At 37.4% G+C, this 22,463-nt stretch overlaps 1 protein-coding gene across 1 annotated transcript in view; it reads right to left on the bottom strand.

Moving 5' to 3' along the window:
* Positions 1 to 499: 499 nt before the first annotated feature.
* The window catches only part of SESN3 (sestrin 3), a 74,380-nt gene continuing 52,416 nt past the window's right edge, over positions 500 to 22,463 (bottom strand). Inside the window, exons 2-10 of the mRNA XM_052652922.1 lie at positions 21,673 to 21,738; positions 18,251 to 18,448; positions 16,642 to 16,824; positions 13,791 to 14,027; positions 13,020 to 13,194; positions 6,848 to 6,966; positions 5,833 to 6,023; positions 2,885 to 3,029; positions 500 to 601 (exon numbers count right to left, since the gene is read on the bottom strand). Coding sequence (XP_052508882.1) covers positions 515 to 601; positions 2,885 to 3,029; positions 5,833 to 6,023; positions 6,848 to 6,966; positions 13,020 to 13,194; positions 13,791 to 14,027; positions 16,642 to 16,824; positions 18,251 to 18,448; positions 21,673 to 21,738 — 1,401 coding nt within the window. The 3' untranslated portion in view covers positions 500 to 514. The remainder of the gene's footprint in view (positions 602 to 2,884; positions 3,030 to 5,832; positions 6,024 to 6,847; positions 6,967 to 13,019; positions 13,195 to 13,790; positions 14,028 to 16,641; positions 16,825 to 18,250; positions 18,449 to 21,672; positions 21,739 to 22,463) is intronic.

The following is a 22,463-nucleotide window of genomic DNA, read 5'->3' as shown; positions in this document are numbered from 1 at the left end:
ACACAGATGCGTGTCCTGTGAGCAGCTTAGTTCAACAGCACATGCTTCTCCTCCACCAGGTGTAGGACACAACCTTAAAATTCTAGAATAGCCAGAGGAGGTCATTCATTGCTGAATTCTGATATCTGGAAAACAATTGCTCGAGTAGATTGTAAGCGCTTTTCCTTATTAAAAAAAAAAAAAAAGGAAAGAACAAAAATACACATACAAACCCCAAAGCACTGAAGTTAAGCATTAACAAACCAGGTTCATGATTTATGATCAGTATCCAAAAACCCAACTACAAACAATGCCAAGTAGTGCTCCTCGGTATTATTTTTGCAATTGTTAGTCATGTTAAGCATCAAGGAAAAGAAAACACATCATTGCACATTACAGCCGCCCCCAAAAAACGGCTAAAATTTTGACACTAGAGAATTGAATAATGTTTGATGCTACATCACAAACAGCTTCTGATGTATATCCTATGTGAAAAGGTCTTTACACATATATGATATCTTCCCTGGGTGATGCTTCAGGTCAAATGCCGAGTTATGGCACGAAGAGCATAGAGAAGCTCAGCTTGCATCCGTGCTTCCATTAGAAGTAAATTGACATGAACCTAGAAATCAAAGTGTTACCAATTTAGTGACCATTATAAACAACTGAAAAAACTTTAATTTATTTCATATATCAGACATTCACAAATGTATTATCACATTAGGTATTATAATTTCACCAGTTTTATAGACACACATACAAACACACATGCCTGTGTATGTTTATGCGTGCACATGATGTAATACTCATAAGAAAACTGTTTATTAAAAACATGTGAGCAGTAAAAATGACCCCCTAGAATCTTAAAAAGTCCAGTAATTTTCTTAGGATAGCTGTAAAGCCAGACAATCCTTTGGGTTATAAAACAAAAATAATTTTTGCAAATTACAGTTCTCCTACAAAAAATACTTTCTTCCAGATATAAAATTTTATGTGGCTGAAAATCAGCCTGTACTTATTCCTTGGAAAGTTCTTAAAAACATGTTTTACTATTTACAGGCATACCTCATTTTATTGAACTTCTGCTTTAACGCACCACATAGACACTGCTTTTCTTTCTTTTTTCACAAACTGAAGGTTTGCGGCAACCCTGCATTGAGCAAGTCTATTGGCGTCATTTTTCCAACAGCATTTGCTCACTTCTTTGTCACATCTGGTAATCCTCACAACATTTCAAACCCTCCACCACAAAAAAGATTATGACACTGAAGGCTCAAATGATGGTTAGCGTTTTTTTAATCAATAAACTATTTTTTTTATTAAGGTACACATACTGTTTTGTTTTTAAAGACATGATGCTATTATACACTTAACAGGCTACAATGTATTATAAACGCAACTTTTACATGCACTGGGAAACCAAAAATTCATGTGGCTTGTTTTATTGTGATATTGACTTTGCTGCAGTGGTCTAGAACCAAACCCAGAATATCTTTGAAGTATGCCTGTACATGGGAGAAACCAAGGTAAAAATCTGAAGCTTAAAGCAATCTGAAATTAGTATCTGGTAGTTTACTGAGTGGTGGCTAAATTTTGGTTATGTGTTTTGTCCAATGTGGTGTGTAAAGTAAAAGTTTAGCACTGGGCTTTGAAGTATTGGATCTGACCCTGATGCTGGGAGATTGAGGGCAAGAGGAGAAGGGGGTGACAGAAGATGAGATGGTCAGATGGCATCACTGACTCAAAGGACATGAATGTGAGCAAACTCTGGGAGATAGTGAAGGACAGGGAAGCCTGGAGTGCCGCAGTCCATGGGGTCGAAAAGAGTCAGACATGACTAAGGGACTGAGCAACAACAAGCTAGACATGTTTAGCTTGCCTAGAGTCTCTCATATACAGCTGTGAACAAGCACCTGGGGGAATTTTTGAGGGAGATTCATCTCATCTGACAGGTTAAAATAAGCACCCACATATCTTCAAAAGCTTTTATAAAGAAGTATGATATATTTAAATTATTTTGATATCTTTCTACAGGTTAGATATGTCATTGGATCTATTCTCTTGATGAGTAAGGAGAATTTCTAGATACCACTGAGCAAAGGGAGAAACTGGAATGCAAACTGATAAGCAGAGCATACAGCTCTGTCAGGGAGAGATGCTGGAGGTAACTGGGTGTTTATCTGATGTGTGATTGGCTCTAAGACTTCAAGAAAGACTGCTAGGGATCACGGTCATAACATTCTCTATCAAAGTCATATAGTTAATTAGTTAATATTAGGACTCTAAAAAGGTTTTCTTACTCTCAAGCTTAGGAACTGTGGTATAAATGGAAGATTCTTGTATTTAAAGGTCAATAGACTCATGATTTAAGGCCATACTTATACTATACCATTAGATTGATCATTTATTAGGTCTTAAATAATGTTTCCTATGTATTGATATTTCAATCCAAAAAATTCCTCATATAATAATATACTTGGCTCAAAGGTCTGAATTATATTGTCAAATCACTAAATTACCAAATTGGAATGAGAACTATTGTTCTGATAGGTTAACTGTAAAATGGCTAGAGTGAAAAAAATCTCTAAATGGATATGCCTTCTGGGCCAAGATCCAGTTTTCAGATCCAATCTTTCAAAGGCCAATGCTAAGCTTTTACTTTATACACCACACTGGGCAAAACACATAACCAAAATTTAGTTACCATTCAATAAATTTTGGTTATATGTTTTGTCCAATGTGGTGTTTTAAAACATTGTAAAAAAACCCCCCCAAAACTGATGGCCAAATGATGCCACGTCCAACTTCTCTGATGGTGCTGATTTATTACTATTTTCACATTTAATTTTTCATAATCATTACTCCTTACATGGAATATATGTCTATGTTAAGTCATGAAACACACCTTTTCTGAGTGTTTGAACTGACGCCAGTAACTATCATACATGCGCTTGGTAGTCCTCTCAGGATAGCAGGTCACTGTCTTAATGTAAACCTTCAGGCTTCGTTCAAGTAACTGATTAACTTCTCCATAATCATAGTCATCATACCTAGAAGCAATATGATAACAAGCTTTAGAATGGCAGAATCAAAATTTCTGATTTCTAAAGTTATACCAAGACACAATAATTATCTAGTAATTAAATGCCAAAAGCTCATTCATTAACTCCTTTAAATAATAAATAGTTGAGTGCCTACTATAAGCCATGTAGTTTCCATGTACTCCTTTAGGCACTGATGAAGCACAAATGAACAAAATAGACAAAAAGCCCTAGTCTCATGGAATTTGAATTCTATTGGAGAAAAAAGAAAAATGAAAAAGAACACCATATAATACATCAGACAGTGACAACTGCTGTGGTGATAAAATACAGCTGGGGGCTGGGAGGAGAGTTGTGATTTTAGATAGAGTGGGCAGGAAGGCTTCTCTAAGAGACTGACATCTAAGCTAATACTGGGAGGAGGAGAAGGAGCCAGTGTAAAACCCTAAGGGTCTTAGTGAACGTGAAAGTCGCTCAGTCATGTCCGCCTCTTTGCGGCCCCATAAAACCGTAGCCTGCCAGGCTCCTCTGTCCCTGGAATTCTCAAGGCAAGAATACTGGAGTGTGTAGTCATTCCCTTTCTCCAGGGGATCTTCCCGACCCAGGGATCAAACCCGGGTCTCCTGCTTGGCAGGCAGAGTCTTTACTGTCTGAGACACCAGGGAAGCCCCTAGTGTCTCAAGGAAGAGGGAATAATCAATTATGTCTGACGCTACTGAGTAGGCAAAGAAGATATCACGGAGAACTGGTTGAGACAAGGAGCTATGGAGAGGTGAAGGGCAACCTCAGAAGGAATAGTTTTGTAGTTTTGCTGCTATGCAGGAGTAAAAGCCTGACAGTGCAGTTGGTTCACAAGAGAATAGGGGATAAGAAAATGGTGACAGTAGGTATACAAAATGTTTTCAAAGGGATCTGCTGTGCATGAGAGCAGAAGTGTGAGGCAACAGTCAGAGGGAAATTAAGGATGAAGAAAGGGTTTTTTTTGCGATGAGAGAAATAAAGGCATGTTTACATATTGATGGGAAAGATCCAATTAAGAGAGTAAAGCTAATTATGCCAGAGAGAGAAGGGAGAATTGCTAGAAGAGGGATCTTTAGATGAGAGGAGATGGGATTCTGTGCCCTAGTGCATAGGAGTTTAATAGTTCATTCATAAGGTGAGAGAATAGCAGCGTAAACGGGCACAGAAATAGCTATGAGAGTAAACGTAGCAGTGGGAGCTTGTGGGCTTTTTCTGTATTTTCAGTTTATTTTTAACCCAAACATAATACTTAGTTAAAAGAAAAAAACAACTCAGGGATTTTACATAAGCTTTATTTAGTAGCACCCAGCAGAGAAATATCACCAATTTATTGCCTTAAATATAATATTATTTTGAATATTAATTTATAACATGTATTGAATTAAAATCTATTTGAATTAAAATCTATTAGTGTTTATTTTCTTAATTAGCTTGGTATATTAAGTTTTAAAATGTGATGATTCTTTCTAGAATAGTAAATGGGTAAATAGTGGAGCTACTATTTACCATCATAATGGTAACTTTTAGGTAGAATATTTCACATTAGCTGACTTTTCCAGGAAATTTGGAATTTTTTTTAAGTCAAAGTTTTAGAAACCACTTTGCTTAACAAATAGAATTCTAATTCTGTTCCATAAGGGCTTTGTGATACTATATCAGACAGGATACAGTACAGAGTCAATTGAATATATTCATAACTGGAGATTTTCTCTTTTGGCAGATCTATCTCCATAGATGTCTTCAAAACCCAGCTCAAAAAGGATGTTCTCCAAGAAGAGCTTTCCTGATTAGACCATTCAGTCTTATTCACTCCTTCACTTTCAGTCCTTTCAACTCTAACTTTCTAAATTTAGGTGCCACTAATTTATTCTGACTCACAATTTCATTTCAGTATTCTTACATGAGCTTATGTAAGTTTTATGAAGGCAGACTCTTAAGTTTCATTTATACCCAAATTATACCATACCTTCAAAAACCAACCAACCAACCAACCAGCACTTGCTATAGTTATCTAGCAGGATATCATGGGCTTCTCCTGTGGCTCAGCAGGAAAGAAACTGTCTGCAATGCAGGAGATACAGGAGAAACGGGTTTGATCCCTGGGTCAGGAAGATTCCTTGGATGAGGGCATGGCATCCCACTCCAATATTCTTGCCTGGAGAATCCCATGGACAGAGGAGCCTGGAAACCTGTAGTCCAAGGGGTCGCATGCAGGCAGACATGACTGGAGCAACTGAGTACGTCTGCACAATGGCATATCATATATACTTCTGAAAGGTTCAGTTCTTCCAGGAGGGATTCTCAAATGGAGAGTTTTTCTACTGTCCCCAATGATTACTTATGTTTTTTTCCCTCCTTAGTAAAATTTTACTACTGTATTTATATGTGCATATTAAGACTTTTAAATGAAGAAAAATGCTCTTGTATAAAATAGAATTAATTTTTTATAGTCAGGAGTCCACATGTAATTTTCTCCCCAGAAGTATATACTCTTAAACAGGAAAAAGGTAAGACTCCTGTCAGAATTTTCATTTAGAAACATGTACAACTGTCTCTATATGGCTTTCCAGGTGGCGCTAGTAGTAAAGAACCTGCCTGCCAATGCAGGAGACATTAGAGACATGGGTTTAATCCCTGGGTTGGGAAGATCCCCAGGAAAAGGGAATGGCAACCCACTCCAGTATTCTTGCCAGGAGAGTCCCATGGACAGAGGAGCCTTGGGGTCTCAAAGAGTTGGACACGATTGAAACAACTTAGCATACACACACAACTGTCTCTATGACAACCATACCTGATTCCAAACATACAGTGAACGTAGTTAAATAAAGCTCTGCGCAGCATGGTTGTGTCAACATCCTCATGGGTGGCCATAGTGTTATAGGTGAGATTGTAGACCATGCGGAACTTCTCGTCAAGAAGATGTCCAATATCAGAATAAAGTCTGTTCACCAGGGAGAACCCGTGATTTTCCCAGGTATAGTCCTAAAAGAATAAAATGTATCACAAAATGGTCACTCTCCATTTAAAGTCTATGTTTTTGTGAAGTATAACCACTGAAGCAAGTGGAGATATTTCAGTCTGTAATCCTTTCACGGATTCTAAGTCTGTCACTTTACCAAGATTGCTATACCAACACATCAGTTTATAGACAGGAGGACCGTGCTGTTTCCTCACTGGGTCCAGGATGAGGCACACTGGTGATAAACTCTGGCTACTTCCTGTGGTCATGTACTATGCAAACTATGCCCTCATCTGGAAGAACCCCAGAAGGCCCTGGAATAGTCCTACATGACTAAACCTACTCAGTGACACGGATGGCTAGCAGATCATGAAACAAGCACAGAGGAGTCTGTCTTTGATCTCGCCTGCACTGTCTTTATGAACCACATCACTACTGTGGTTCTTTTCTAGGGATGGGGAACAGGTGGTCCTTCAGCCCATAATTATAGACATATGGCCTTTCTATAAAAATGCCTTCTTATTATAAATGTGAACATGTCACTCAGTTTCTTGCCTGCTTCTCTCCAAAACATGAACATGATACTACTACCATGCAATAATGCAAGTAACCACATAAAGCAGTTTCCTTTTGCCTTCTTGAGGTTGGAGGTAGAGGGGATGATGAAATAATAATCCATCAGCTGGGACATCGAATTAGACAAGGCTAAAAAGTAGGTTAAAAAAGATATTTATAGATTCTATCAAAATGATCAATTAGTTTCTTTGGGAGTCAACTTATTAAACATTTCACAGTTAAAATGACAATATCTCTTCTCCAATTTCTCTGAATTAAAGGGGTCTCATACCTGAGCTCGGAATGTTGGCAAATGTTCCTCCCCTCGTCTGGCAAAGTCTTCATATCCAAAACCAGGGTCTTCAATATATCGGGAGACATCAGATGTTATAATCATGTCATCCTCAAAATCTAAGGACAATAAGAACAATCTGGTATTAAGGAAACTGTACAGAGTTAGAACAATGAATTAACTGCATTTTCTTCCAATTTTTCACTATAGCTTTTCCAAGGATTTCCACAGTGATAATATTGACTATATGCCTTCCATTCACATAAAATACCTTTTGCTCAAGTTTTGAATATAATTTCAATACTAAATACTGGCAACTGTAACATTTAGCTGTAGCAAAAAAGATCTTCATGACCCAGAAAATCATGATGGTGTGATCACTCATCTAGAGCCAGACATCCTGGAATGTGCAGTCAAGTGGACCTTAGAAAGCATCACTACAAACAAAGCTAGTGGAGGTGATGGAATCCCAGTTGAGCTGTTTCAAATCCTGAAAGATAATGCTGTGAAAGTGCTGCACTCAATATGCCAGCAAATTTGGAAAACTCAGCAGTGGCCACAGGACTGGAAAAGGTCAGTTTTCATTCCAATTCCAAAGAAAGGCAATGCCAAAGAATGCTCAAACTACCGCACAATTGCACTCATCTCACACGCTAGTAAAGTAATGCTCAAAATTTTCCAAGCCAGGCTTCAGCAATTCATGAACCGTGAACTTGCAGATGTTCAAGCTGGTTTTAGAAAAAGCAGAGGAACCAGAGATCAAATTGCCAACATCTGCTGGATCATCAAAAAAGCAAGAGAGTGCCAGAAAAACATCTATTTCTGCTTTATTGACTATGCCAAAGCCTTTGACTTTGTGGATCACAATAAACTGGGGAAAATTCTGAAAGAGATGGGAATACCAGACCACCTGACCTGCCTCTTGAGAAACCTGTATGCAGGTCAGGAAGCAACAGTTAGAACTGGACATGGAACAACAGACTGGTTCCAAATAGGAAAAGGAGTACGTCAAGGCTGTATATTGTCACCCTATTTATTTAACTTATATGCAGAGTACATCATGAGAAACACTGGGCTGGAAGAAGCACAAGCTGGAATCAAGATTGCTGGGAGAAATATCAATAACCTCAGATATGCAGATGACACCACCCTTATGGCAGAAAGTGAAGAAGAACTAAAAAGCCTCTTGATGAAAGTGAAAGAGGAGAGTGAAAAAGTTGGCTTAAAGCTCAACATTCAGAAAACGAAGATCATGGCATCTGGTCTCATCACTTCATGGCAAATAGAGGGGAAACAGTGGAAACAGTGTCAGACTTTATTTTTGGGGGCTCCAAAATCACTGCAGGTGGTGACTGCAGCCATGAAACTAAAAGACGCTTACTCCTTGGAAGAAAAGTTATGATCAACTTAGATAGCATTTTGAAAAGCAGAGACATTACTTTGCCAACAAAGGTCTGTCTAGTCAAGGCTATGGCTTTTTCCAGTGGTCATGTATGGATGCGAGAGTTGGCCTGTGAAGAAAGCTGAGTGCCGAAAAATTGATGTTTTTGAACTGTGGTGTTGGAGAAGACTCTTGAGAGTCCCTTGGACTGCAAGGAGATCCAATCAGTCCATTCTGAAGGAGATCAGCCCTGGAATTTTTTGGGAACGAATGATGCTAAAGCTGAAGCTCCAGTACTTCGGCCACCTCATGCGAAGAGTTGACTCATTGGAAAATCTCACTGGGTGGGATTGGGGGCAGGAGGAGAAGGGGACGACAGAGGATGAGATGGCTGGATGGCATCACTGACTCAATGGACGTGAGTCTGAGTGAACTCCGGGAGTTGGTGATGGACAGGGAGGCCTGGCGTGCTCCAATTCATGGGGTTGCAAAGAGTCAGACATGTCTGAGTGACTGAACTGAACTGAACTGATTCAGGAAAAAATTGACTAAATTAAAATATCTAAATATTAGTTTAGCCAAAAAGGTCACTTGGAATTTTCTGTAAGATGTTACAGAAAAATGTAAATAACTTTTTGAACTTTTTGGCTGACCCTATACAAACATTTTTTTTCCTAAATTGACCTTAAGAAGTTAATTTTTTTTAAAAAAAGGAGTTAAATTAATATTCTGACAAATCTAAAACTCTAATTTTAATTCTATTTAAACAAATATTTCAAACTCTGGACCGAAAGGAAATAGTACTTTGCATATTATCCACATTGTTCTGTTCCTAGGAGATGGATACAAATAAAATACAGAAAATACTATGTTACAGTAATGGAACATCATTCTAATTTGAAAAGCAAAAAACTAATAAATGCTAGTCAACTCTGTTACCAAGCTATAGAATAGTACCCTTGTAGAAAACTTCAAACATTTTCTTCAAAAGACTTGAAAAACTATTCTTAGAACCTCTAAATGGAATCTGAAATGCTTTATCATACTGATCAAACCAAGAAACTTGTTATAGGGAAAAATAAGTTTCTATTTCCATTTTAAAACACGGTAAGTCTACGAAAATAACTCAGCCACATAGTGAGTCATTTTTCCTTTATCTTCGTGTGACCAGCAAATTTCGTACTGGGAATGGTGAAGAGTAAAGAATGAAATAATTTATTTCCTAATTTATAAATGATGTAGCCTCTTGTTAAAATCAGAATATAACTTTCCACCAAGGTCTAAGACTTGCTGGTCAAAATTCACTTTAGAGGGCAAAAGTCCTTTCTCAAGCATCCAAGAAGGGAAAGACTGACATTCTAAAATATACTTTCAACAATAAGAAAAGGGCTTCCCCAGCAGCTCAGTGGTGAAGAATCTGCCTGCCAATGAAGGAGGTACAGGTTCGATCCCCAGTCTAAGAGGATCACACACGACATGGAGCAACTGAGCCTGTGTCTCAACTACTGAGCCTGTGCTCGAAAGACTGAGTGCTGTAGTTACTAACGCCCATGCGCCCAGAGCCCCTGTTCTACCACAAGAAAAGCCACAGAAATGAAGTCTGAGCGCTGCAACTAGAGAGTAGCACCACTACAATAGCCAGGACATGGAAGCAACCTAGATGTCCATCAACAGACGCTTAGGCAAAGAAGCTGTAGTATGTACATACAATGGAATATTACTCAGCCATAAAGGAACGAATTTGAGTCAGTGATAGTGAGATGGATGAATCTTTAAAAAATTTTAAAAAGAGAGTAGCCCCCACTCACCACAACTAGAGAAAAAGCCTGTGCAGCAATGAAGACCCAGTACAGTCAAAAATAAATAAACAAAAATTAAAAGAAATAAAACATTTATGTCCTTCAAGCTCTAGTTGTCTTAGAGAAGCTTTAACAAATCAATGTCTAGGGAATTTCCTGGTGGTCCATTGGTTAGGACTCTGAGCTTCCACTGCAGGGCACCTGAGTTCAATCCCTGGTTAGGGAACTAAGATCTTGCAAGCTGCCCAGCATGGCCAAAAAAAAGATAAATAAATAAATAAATACTGTCTGTGCCATCTTTCACTGCCATTCAGCTCCTAACATTTCAATTTCCACTGCAACTTTTTATTTCTCTGTGAACTATTTGGAAGTATACTGTTTCATTTCTAAACATTTGAGAAACTTCTAGTTATTCCGTACTGATTTCTAGCTTACTTCTGTTATAGTCAAAAGTTATACCCTGTAAAGTTTAAATCTCTTAAAATTTGCTGATATTTGCTTTATTAACAGTATATGGTTGATATTAGTAAATTTTCTATGTGCACTTGAAAATAATGGTATAGGTCGCAGTTTGGGATATAGTGTTTTATTTATGTCAGGTAAAGTATGCTAAATAAGTTTACTCTCTTTTTCTGGATTTTGTGTCTACTTACTTTTAGTTATAAAGAGATGTATATTAGAATTTTTCACCCCATGTAACCCCATGGACTGTAGCTGCCAGGCTCCTCTGTCCATGGGATTTCCCAGGCAAGAATATTGGAGTGGGTGGCCATTTCCTTCTCCAGGGGATCTTCCTAATCCAGGAAAAGAACTTCCATCTCTTGCATTGCAGGTGGGTTCTTTACCACTGAGCCACCAAGCAAACCCAAGTTTTTCACACTTACAAAAATTCATGTCTACAAGTAAATGCATACTACTTTAATACAACGTTTGCATTTTAAAATATTGGCTTCCCTAGAAGGTTTACCCTGTGCTCATTACTTTCCTTTGTCCCACTTGTTTTCTCTGGATGATTTTTTAAAAACAACTCTTGATTTTAACTCCCAAACATATACTGATAACTTCCAAAACTTTATTTTGGGCTTAAAACCCTCTCCCGTTCAACCCTGGCTTTCCAAATGAGCAGATCAGGAGCATGGGCATTACGTGAAGCCATGACTGAAACGTAGCTTCTCAGGTCCTGGCACAGACAGACTGAACACAAAAATCTTCTGCATTTCAACAAGATTCCTCAGTGATTCACATGCATATTAAAGTCTGAGGGGCACTTGTAGCTGTTTCCAGACTGGAGGTTTTATAGACATTACAACTCAACATGTTGCAAATATGGCTGGCTACATGATCTTTAAGGCTGGAAAGGTCATCATGATAAGGCCTCTATCTACCTAGTCAGCTTCCTGTTCACAATACCTACCTTATGTGTCACATCCTAACGACGCAGAACCAATTGCTCCTGCACCCACCATCCTGTTTCCTCACCACTGTGTGCTGGCTCAGGCAGGTGTGCTATTTACCAACTCCCCACCCTCTAGCCACTGCCTGACTCCCCTGCACTCAAGTCTCTAAGGTTTAGCTCAGAGCCAAGTGGCTAGGGGAGGTCTCTCCCTAGGACCACTTCTGTCCACATCCCTCCCTCTCCATCACTTCACATTCTGCTTCATATTGCATTTCTTTCTCTCCCACTAGCAATGAGAGCCTGCAGAGGGCAGCAATCATGTCTCATTTAGCCTGGAAACATTAGTGCCTACCACCCTGCTGAGACTAGGTGGAGTACAATAAATGTCTATAGTATGAATAGCAAAGCAATAACCAAAATGCTTCTTTATATTTGGGATTTCCTGCTGGTCAGAAGTTCTGAGAAATCATTATTAAATATACTCAATTTGGTAGATAAAATCTTTCATAAAAGAAATCACTTGGGAAATGATAAAAGAGGGATCTTGCTCTTCCTGGTAAAATTTCTGAAAGCTATTGGTCAGTGTCATATTTAATATTAACAAACCAGTCATGGCCAAATCAATTACCCTCAGGATTTATGAGTCTGACTAACCTTACGACTAGTCATTTTGAAGCCCTCTTTTAAACCTACGGAGCTCTACTTTAAAAATAAATGTTATGTCGATTGATGACTTGGAAGGGTTTAAGCTTTCAAAGTCTGCTGACTCCATGCTATTTTAATAACATATACTATGTGATGTTTAATATCTTTTTAAGTTGTAATTGAAAAGTTCCCCTCCTATTTCAAAGTCTCTCAGAGTATTAGGAAAAGAAATGTACTTTAAAGCAAAGAAGCCTTTTGATACAGAAAAGCCTAACTTTTAATACAGGATGAATTCCTCCAAATTCAACCTAAGAAAATGACCTAAATAATACATTTTTATATAATTCCAAAGGTTTCTGCAAAGAAATCCAAATGCAAGTGCAATGTAACTTTAGTGTAACTTTAGGAATAATCTGGAAAAAAGCAGCATTGTGAGAACAATTCTCCCACATACTCCACACCCACGAAAAAGGAAGAGATATTTCTTACAAATTACATCTATTGAAACAGGATTTTACTGATCATTTAAAAAATCACACAAGTAGGATGGATTAAATACTCTTATCTAACTTTATAAGCAGTTGGTCTGCTCTGAATAATACTTTATCCAGGATAAGAACATGAACTACATACACAGCTGAAGTACCTCTCAGTTGGATCTGAAATATATTCAAAGATGCAGCAACACAAGAGGGGAAGCAATAGCATCAGCATCAGGTAGAGGAGAACTAAATAAAAGGAACACGAAAGTGGAATCATTCCATTACCCATATGGAAAATACTGAAGGTGGTCTGAGGCGGTCAGTCTGGGTTCTAAGAACAACAGGGATCTTCCCGACCCAGGGATGGAACCCGGGTCTTCTGCATTGCAGGCAGATTCTTTATCATCTGAACTACCAGGGAAGTCAAAGGCAAAGAGAAAAGGCAAAGATAGTGAAATAGAAAAAGCACCTGAATGAGGAAATGAATGAAAAGTATCTCCAGAGACCACAAAAAGACTTTCTTTCTTCTCCTTCTCAAAGCGAGTGGTCATTTCTTCCTGAGACGCCTCTTCATCTTCCCTTTCTTCTTGAAGCCTTTTCATTCTTTCCATTAAGGCCTCTAGCTCACTTAGAGAATCGACAATCTGGAGCCAGAGAAGATAATATTGGGTGTTATTAATATTAAAAGTTGTTCCAGTAAATGTCTCCATCTCCTAATAACATCTTATGTACAGTGGCACTAGCATAGTCATTAATTTCCTAAGTGGGCTTCCATTAACTCCAAAGAAAATCACATGGCAAAATCAAACATTTTCAGAGGTATGGTGTTTCTGCTTCAGCTATAAACACAGAAAGTTTATATGAATGGATTTATTTAATCCAGAATTCTACTGGGTTGGCCAAAAAGTTCATTCAGGTTTTCCCATAACAGCTTTCAGAAAAATGCAAACAAACTTTTTGGCCAACCCAATACAACAGAATTTGATATATATTAGATTATATTATCACTTGTTTCTAAAACTGGGGCAGTCTTACAAGCCTTATGATTTGTAATTGCTTTAAGAGCCTCCTTAAGACAATTCAGAACTTCAGCAACAGGTTAAATTTTTAGGGTAATAAAAGATTATACAAAATATTTTAAGCATATAATATCCTATTTAATCAGATAATTTCTCTAGATGTTTTTAATGTAGCAAGTTTAAAGGCAAAGTAGTAGACAAAAACAGTTAAGAAAACAAACCCCGAAGTTGCTGCCTGTAAGGGATGCATTCTCTATGTTGTTGTCATTAGCGAGATCACACACACAGAAGTTGTTGACTGGTATTAGCCTGAATCCATTGGAGATTTCTGGATCTCTTTCTGGATTGATGCCACTACCAAAAACAAAGCTTGCCAAAGCATGATAATGAGCCAGTAGGACCACAGCATGTACCAGTTCAGGCAGAGACCAATTATTTTCTCCAGTTTTGACAAGTTTCTGAAATGAGAAAGCAAATCAAGAATAAAAGTGAAAGTCATAGAACGTTACAAAGCAATTTTATAAAGTATGGAAAAATGTATAAAATTTCATATGTCCATTTATAGTAATAATACTAAAAATTCCATTTAAACTGTTTCATATATTAAAGATACAGCTTTGGTCAAACAATATTACATTAAACTTATAAAAACTAACAATAGAATTACATTGTAGCTTCTCTGAAATTCCTTGTACATATAATGGAGTTTCTGTTTCCAAAGTACTTTTCTGTATTATGCTATTTTAATAAGGTATTTTAGAGAATCCAAGAACATTGATGCTAGAAGGGACTTTAAAGTTTCTCTAGCATGACCATTCATTTGAAGGTTTTAAAGGTAGAGACTGTACCTTAAAATAACAAATATTTAACTCAGTAGGTCAACTTTTAATTGTCTTTTAGACATTATTTCTGACAGAGGAAGAACCTACAGCAGATGATAGACACTGTAGAAAACTACCTCACACTTGAAGGGACATTAAAAAAAAAAAAATCTGCTCTATTTAAAATGGATAACCAACAAGGTCCTACTGTACAGTACAGGTAACTCTGCTCAATGTTATGCAACAGCCTGGATGGGAGGGAAGTTTAAAGGAGAATGCATATGTGTATATGGATGGCTGAGTCCCTTTGCTATCCACCTGAAACTATCACAACAATGCTAACTGGCTATAATCCAATACAAAATAAAAAGTTGAAAAAAAAAACCCAACAAAAACAAAACAAAAATATCAGCGCACTTTTTTAATATGCTATTTTACTGGACCCTCCAGATGAATGGGCTTCCCTGATAGCTCAGTTGGTAAAGAATCCATCTGCAATGCAGGAGACCTGGGTTTGATCCCTCGGTTGGGAAGATCCCCTGGAGAAGGGAACGACTACCCACTCCAGTATTCTGGCCTGGAGAATTCCACAGACTGTATAGTCCATGGGGTCACAAAGTGTTGGACATGACTGAGCAACTTTCACTTTCACTTTTTCCAGATGAATGTTGGAATCATAAGTGAAGCTATTAAACACAATAATCATTACAATTCCAGCTATTAATCCATTCAAGTTTTTCCCCATCAATCTTTATCTAATTAATTTATCTCTCAGTGTGTGTATGGGGATCTGTTCTCAAATCTAAAACTTTCACTTGGCTCACTTCACATCTAAAAACTAAAACCAAAAAACTGCTTTTGCTTTACTCTCCATTATTTAACTACATACAAAATTAATACATTACCAAAAGCTCAAAAAGGAAAAATCAATCATATTCAACCACTTTAATGTAACTTTTACATATCTTCTTTTATTTTTCAAAGTATAATTAAATAATCAGAGTATACATCCATTTTTCTCTGCTTTTCAAACTTTTGAAAAATTTGATTTTCATGAGGCTCTACTGTCTTCAGTTAATTATATTAGGCATGGGCATATTGTAGCCCAGAACTACAGTTCCATTTCCTTACACATTTAAATTGCTTCTAAATTTCTTATTTGCTACTATAAATAGCACCTTTCTGCTATAGCTTTGTTCATATTTTATAAAGAAACCCTAATAGATAATACAAATCTGAGAGTATACAGACTGACAAAAGCTAAGTTTGGTTTAACTGGGCAAATAACTAACAAAATGAGGGAAAAAACAAAACCAAGGACATTTCTAATGCATTAGAAGAAGGGATTTTAAGTACCTAAGGCTTCTACTGATAATGATTTAGCTGATGACTCCTACTAACTGAATAGTGCCAAGCATGGTGCTAAGCATTAATTCAACAACCTGATCCTGGAGGCTTTTCACAGATGCTGCTTTTGAACGGCAAGTGCTCCAGTCAATCACAGTTCTCTTTCTTACCTAAGTCCTAGTCTCTAGAGGCATGTAAGTATATACACATCAGTTGGCAAATCACTTTTATTTGCAAAATCATTTTTTTAAAAATCTTAAAATTATGAAATGTTAGAACTGCTAAAGAGTTTAGAACTCATTTAATCTAGGCGTCTCATTTATAGAAGGATGAACTACCATGGCCCACAAAAGTTAACTTACTAAAGGTCACATACTTTGTAGTTAAGAGTTAAAGACTAGAACCTACGTATGTTATCCTCCTAATGCATTTTCTTTGTTCTGCCTACTGCTTGAAAATAGAAATCAACTTCTCTTATAGCTATTTGCTAATTACTGATTACTTAAAAGAGAAGTGGGCTTTCCTGGTAGCTCAGCTGGTTAAGAATCCACCTGCAGTACAGGAGACCCCTGTTCAATTCCTGGGTGGGGAAGATACACTGGAGAAGGGATAGGCTACCCACTCCAGGATTCTGGCCCAGAGAATTCCATGGACTGTATAGTCCATGGGTTCACGAAGAGCTGAACATGACTGAGTGACTTTCACTTACAGAGAAGTATTCATTTATATTTAACTTAAACCCACTGACTTACGTTTTCTACACATTTTAATACACTATTTTTTTATTTCTCAAATTCCTAACATGCAAGTATTTCAAATTAAGTCTTAAGCAAAATACTTAACTGAAAATAACTCTAAGAATCATTAGTAAAATTTCTTTCTCCCCTAAAGAAATACTCGGTACCTGAATGTGCTCTTTTGTGATCAGCCAGGGTCGGTGTGCTAACAGCTTGTTTATTTCATTAAGATTTTTCAGTCTTTGTGGTACATATTGCAAACCATTCAACCATTCAGCAATACCTCCTGTCTTTAAAAATTCATCCACATGCATGTTTATTAAGTAAGAACACTGATGTCTAGCTGCAGCCTACAACACAAAGAAAAGAGTTGGTGGATAAAACAGTCATGGTATGGACTTATTCTACAATTACTAAGACAGTCATTTAAAGTTCATTTTTATAGCTAATAATTCTTTTCTTGGAGAATGCTCTTCCTAAAATTTTCATCACAATGTTGTCATAGATTCTTGAATCAATACGTAAAGCTGATATATAAGTAAATGTCACATGGAGCAATTACTTCCTCATCCAGAAGTGGTAGGGGTCAATCCAGAACCCATTTTCTATTTACGTGAAGGAAGTATGTTCATTATGGTAAGTGAGATCAACTGTATTCTATTTAAAACACAATAAAATCTCATTAACTTGTACGAATTCAGAATGTATACTGAGTATTTTTCTTATTCCCTTTGAGATAACTGTGAATCAGCCTTATCTGTACCCATACTCCTACTGAAATGAAACTGAAGCTCACTGACCCTTTCTTCCCTAGGCAAGCCAGAATCAGCCTTGATAAATTGGTAAATCCATGCAAAACAGACTTTTCACCGCTTGTTTCCTCAGGGCTGCTTCTCAGTGAAATAGTACTGTTTTACTCTGTTTTCCACGTCTTATTTCTCTCTTCGTCAGTGACCATTCTAAGCTGGCTTTCAGCCTTAGTGTGGCAAAACCTTAAGCTGAGTAATCTTAGTCAAGTTCATCATTTAATAGAACGCAGGATGCAGCCCTTTTTTTGTTGTTTAAAACTTCAGTGAGAGCATAAACAAATTAAACTTGATAAAAAGTAACTCCTGGCTGGCTTTGATCCCTCTGCCAGCCCAGATGTTCCCCTAACTCCTCCAAATATACTGCACTTGCATCTTGTTGTTTTCTCCAGCAACAGTCCAACTGTAGCACTGTTTCTACCTTCTTATTCCTGCTGCCCATCATCCTAATTTATAATTTTCTCCCTCTCAAACATTAACTAGTTAACTAGCTTGTACCAAGTACTAAACTTAGAAGTAGTATAATTTATTTAAGAATTCTTCTCTGACAGAGTCGCCTTTGGTGCTAATACTTTGCTTTTATTTAGCCAAATTAGTGATATTCTTCATGTACAGAATGACTAAATAAAAAGTCATAACCAACCTGTTTTAATACTGAAAGAAAACTATCAGGAGTAAAGGGAAAATTTGAGGGACACTAGGAAGATTACTTTCGACCCTATAAACATCTTTAATCATGAGATTAAACATGGAAAACTTTACTAATAATTTAATCAGAAACATTCAGTATATTAAGTGGGTCACAACATTCAAAATGTAACGAGTGGACCTGGAATCCAAAAGGTCACAAGCTTCTTGAATTGTTGTTTCCGTGTGATTATACTTAGCTCTGCACCACAAGTAATACCATCAGGGAGAGGGACTAAATGAGGACAAAGTCACGTGAACACAGCACCGGAAGTGAGCGCACCATGATGGCGATGTAGTGCCGGTGCGGTAGAGGAAGGGGGCCGTCCATGCGCAGCATGTAGAACTGGCTCCTCAGGAAGGACTCCAGGTACTGCGTGTGCAGGCTCATGACCTGGGTGATGTTGTCCAAGCGACCGGATGTAGAGTATTCTTCCACAAGAAAGTTAGTACGTTCATCCACTGTGTTTGCCTGGACAACCTTTCAACCAAGAAACACAAAATAAAATCATGGCTGAGAAGGAAACACACCAGTGGTTTACACGCATTATTCCACGACTGAAGCCGATGACGGTGCTTTTGACACTAACAGATACCGAAATAATGCAGTTGTTCGTACTAGAAACAGAAATGAAAATGAAAGCACCATTCATTTTTGGCTCTGGGACCACAATTTATTAAACAACAAATGTCAAATTATCAAACATTATACACACAGCTATAAAATTGGAGAAAAGAAGCTTCCATCTGGTTTGCCAGGCACATAAGGCAAAAATTTTCAGGGCCTGCTTGCCTGCTATTGTCACACTGATTCGTGGGGAGGGAAAGCATTTAGAATTTTCTCTCAATAGCCTATGAACACACTTAATGACTGTATCTTAGGACAGACATTTTTCAGTCTGATCCCTTGCTTGTTTTCATTATTCAACACTGAAAAAGCTTTCTGCAGTCTTTTTGAGGGACAAAGAAAAATAGGATAATTTGTAGGAAAGTGTTAATTGAAAATAGGACACTAGATTCCCATTTTGAGCCTATCATATTAATTACTAGAAACAAGGTAAGTTATTAAAATGGATGTGCAGCATCTGAGAAAATCAAAAGGACTTTCTCAAAAATAGATTATTTACATACAGGTTTATAAACAATGACAGCTTGGGCGTCATACCAACAATTAGCTTCTGAAGGTGTTAAGAGCTTATTAGCACCCGGTGGAAGGACTTGTTTCACTGAGAATCAATGGACATCAGATGTGTGTTTCTCGGCTTGGTTCCTTATTTATTGGCATTTTAGAATGAGAGTTCTAGCCTTAAGAAGAATTTGTCCCTTATTTTAGATAAGGTAATGGACTCAAGATTAAATGTTAGCTCATACAGCTATTTAATAGCAGAGCCTGGTCTAGAATCTGCTGCTGCTGCTGCTAAGTCACTTCAGTCGTGTCCGACTTTGTGCGACCCCATAGACGGCAGCCCACCAGGCTCCTCCGTCCATGGATTTTCCAGGCAAGAGTATTGGAGTGGGGTGCCATTGCCTTCTCTGGGTCTAGAATCTAGATCTCCTCAAATCTAGACTCGTGGTCTTTCTAAAGATCCACACTGCTCTTAAGAAGCTCTGTTTACTTTTCAGGGCTGGCCTCACAATCTCTTCTGAAGATAAGTACAAATTACACAAAGGCACTACTGATTGAGGAAAATTTAATCCCAAAGGAAATGTAATGTTTGAAAAGTGTTAATTGTGAGGAAATGTTAATTACAACGGTGTAAAAAAAAAGGCAGTTCCACTTTGGCTCACTATAAAACCAAATGTATTTCCATTTGTTCATGTCCTCCCATTTTGTCAACTACAGGGAACCAAGATGACAGTAAAAAATGGAATAGGATCATGATAAACTTTATATAATTAGGGACAGAATATTTGTTATTTTTGTTTTGTTTTCCAGCAGAAGATTCTTCTGCTTAACTGATGCCTAAAAGACATTCATAGATTCGTATGATGCAACAGAGCCTGAAAACAGCCGTTGCTTCTGCAAACCAGATTGTCTCCAAATACATTCTGTGTAAATGGCAGCATTTCAGGAAGTCTTTATATATGTATTAGGCAATCACTCTGCTAAGAGCAGCCGTGTACTCTATGAGGGAAACAGGACAAGCCCAGCAGTTTCTCTAATGCATGGTCATCACCTAGATCAGCTACAGTCTCTGAGCTCCTAAAACATTACAGGTAACTTTGGAGTTTCATGTAAATGGCAAGGTCACTAAAAAGTCAAAATGAACATGATGGAACTGCTGACTCTAGTGCGACCTGACATGTATTATTATTCAAATTCTACTCATTCTTTAAGGGATACCTGAAATATCATAGGTATTCTAAATACATGTTGACTAATTTCTGAACAATATAGGAATAATGCTAGTGCTTTAAGATAAATGATATCTTTTTGCAATCAATAGTAAATCAGTATATATAACCACGGTTAATATGAGTTAATAACTCCTTGAAGCAGAGAAAAACTCAATTTCAATTAGTGGGCCTTAAATTTTTCTTAGCCCAAGTATAAGTTAAAGGCAGCTAGGAATCTCCAGGTCCTAAACAGTGCCGTGATCTTTCATAGAGATATATACCCACTAAACAGGCATGCAAATTTTCTTATAATATCTTTTGTGTTATTTCACAAACATTCTTTCTGCATTTACCATCTTGACTCCCCCAGCTTCATCAAAAGTGCAGCTTGTAGTGGAGATTCTCTGACATTATGTCTCATCAGAGACTTAGAACCAAATGAAAAGATTAATTACTAGTGATCATTACTTTGCCAACAAAGGTCCATCTAGTCAAGGCTATGGTTTTTCCAGTGGTCATGTATGGATGTGACAGTTGGACTGTGAAGAAAGCTGAGTGCCAAAAGAATTGATGCTTTTGAACTGTAGTGTTGGAGAAGACTCTTGAGAGTCCTTTGGACTCCAAGGAGATCCAACCAGTCCATCCTAAAGGAGATCAGTCTTGTGTGTTCATTGGAAGGACTGATGCTAAAGCTTAAACTCCAATATTTGGGCCACCTCATGCGAAGAGCTGACTCATTGGAAAAGACCCTGATGCTGGGAGGGATTGGGGGCAGGAGGAAAAGGGGATGACAGAGGATGAGATGGCTGGATGGCATCACAGACTCGATGGACATGAGACTGAGTAAACACTGGGAGTTGGTGATGGACAGGGAGGCCTGGTGTACTGTGATTCATGGGGTTGCAAAGAGTCAGACATGACTGAGCGACTGAATTGAACTGAACTGAATATCATGTTTTCTTCAATAGATTTAGTTGGGAAACTCACTTTTTCATTTTAAAATGTATTTTCTTAACATTTATGTAACCTATAATCACCATGAAACACTGGCCATTTTAAAACCTTAAACCTACATGATAATATTAAGTTTTATTACTTTTAGCAGCTTTGTTCAGAAATATTGCATTTGAAATCAAATATGGTAAAATTTATATTTTTCTAAACTTGCAGTACTGTCTAACTCCAAATAAGATGATTATTACACATACAATCTTTCAAGTGAAGTTGAAAAGAAAATACTTCTGTAGTTTTCTGACAAGAATAAGAGCAAAACACATGTTTACTTCCATATTAAAAATGCAAATATTCTTTGACACAATTGAGTTATTTTTAAAATCACTTTATATATATTAAGACAGACTGACTTACTTCCTTCTCTGGAATAAAGGCACTTGGTCCTCTTGTCAAGGGTTGAGATACTCTGATTCTTTTATCCTGTTTTTAAAAGAAAAGTTTTATGTATTAATGATGACTTTCTATGAAAAGTTAAATTGGTATAAATTGCTAAAGTATAAAATAAATGGAATAAGTAAATAGAATTATGTAAAATCAAAGCGCTAGGTCTTGGATTCCACCCCCTCCAGCCCCATAGCAAACAACAACAACAACAGCAGACAACCTGTGATGTCACTGCGTGAACAAGATAACGAGACAGATAAGCTCCTACCGTGGTGCTGGGTGCACAGGCAGGCTCCTCAAATATTATTTCCCTCAGTCATATTCTATAGCACTAGCGACTTTTTAGCCCGTATTTGACATGACTGGAAACCATCAGCCTCCATAATAAAATCATATCTAACAGCATACTAGGACACTGTTGAACCTCAATTTGAAACCTAAAGGAAAAGTTAGATTCTAAGAGTATTACATGCAACCTCCTAAAGCAATGGTCTGATTTCTGTTTTTCTTTCTGAATAAAATAGGAATAAGCATATCTAATATAAACTTCTGAAGCTTTAGGTAAGAAAGGTGTAAAACATGGAGAAGTAGAGGTTAATTTCACCTGAGAAATGGAGACTATAACAATTTTATTGTTCTATTGCTATTCTACTTAGTATTAATAACTGCCAGATTACCAGTTCATCCTGTGTTCATTTTAACTTTTAAAAATATTGTTTTTGTGTCCCCATTTAAGTACATTCATCTATAAGTCAGAAAAA

The sequence above is a fragment of the Budorcas taxicolor genome, chromosome 15, assembly GCF_023091745.1.
Source record: "Budorcas taxicolor isolate Tak-1 chromosome 15, Takin1.1, whole genome shotgun sequence".
NCBI classification, from domain to species: Eukaryota; Metazoa; Chordata; class Mammalia; order Artiodactyla; family Bovidae; genus Budorcas; species Budorcas taxicolor.
The sequence above is the reverse complement of the archived record's forward strand: the minus strand, read 5'-3'. Positions and strand labels throughout refer to the sequence as shown.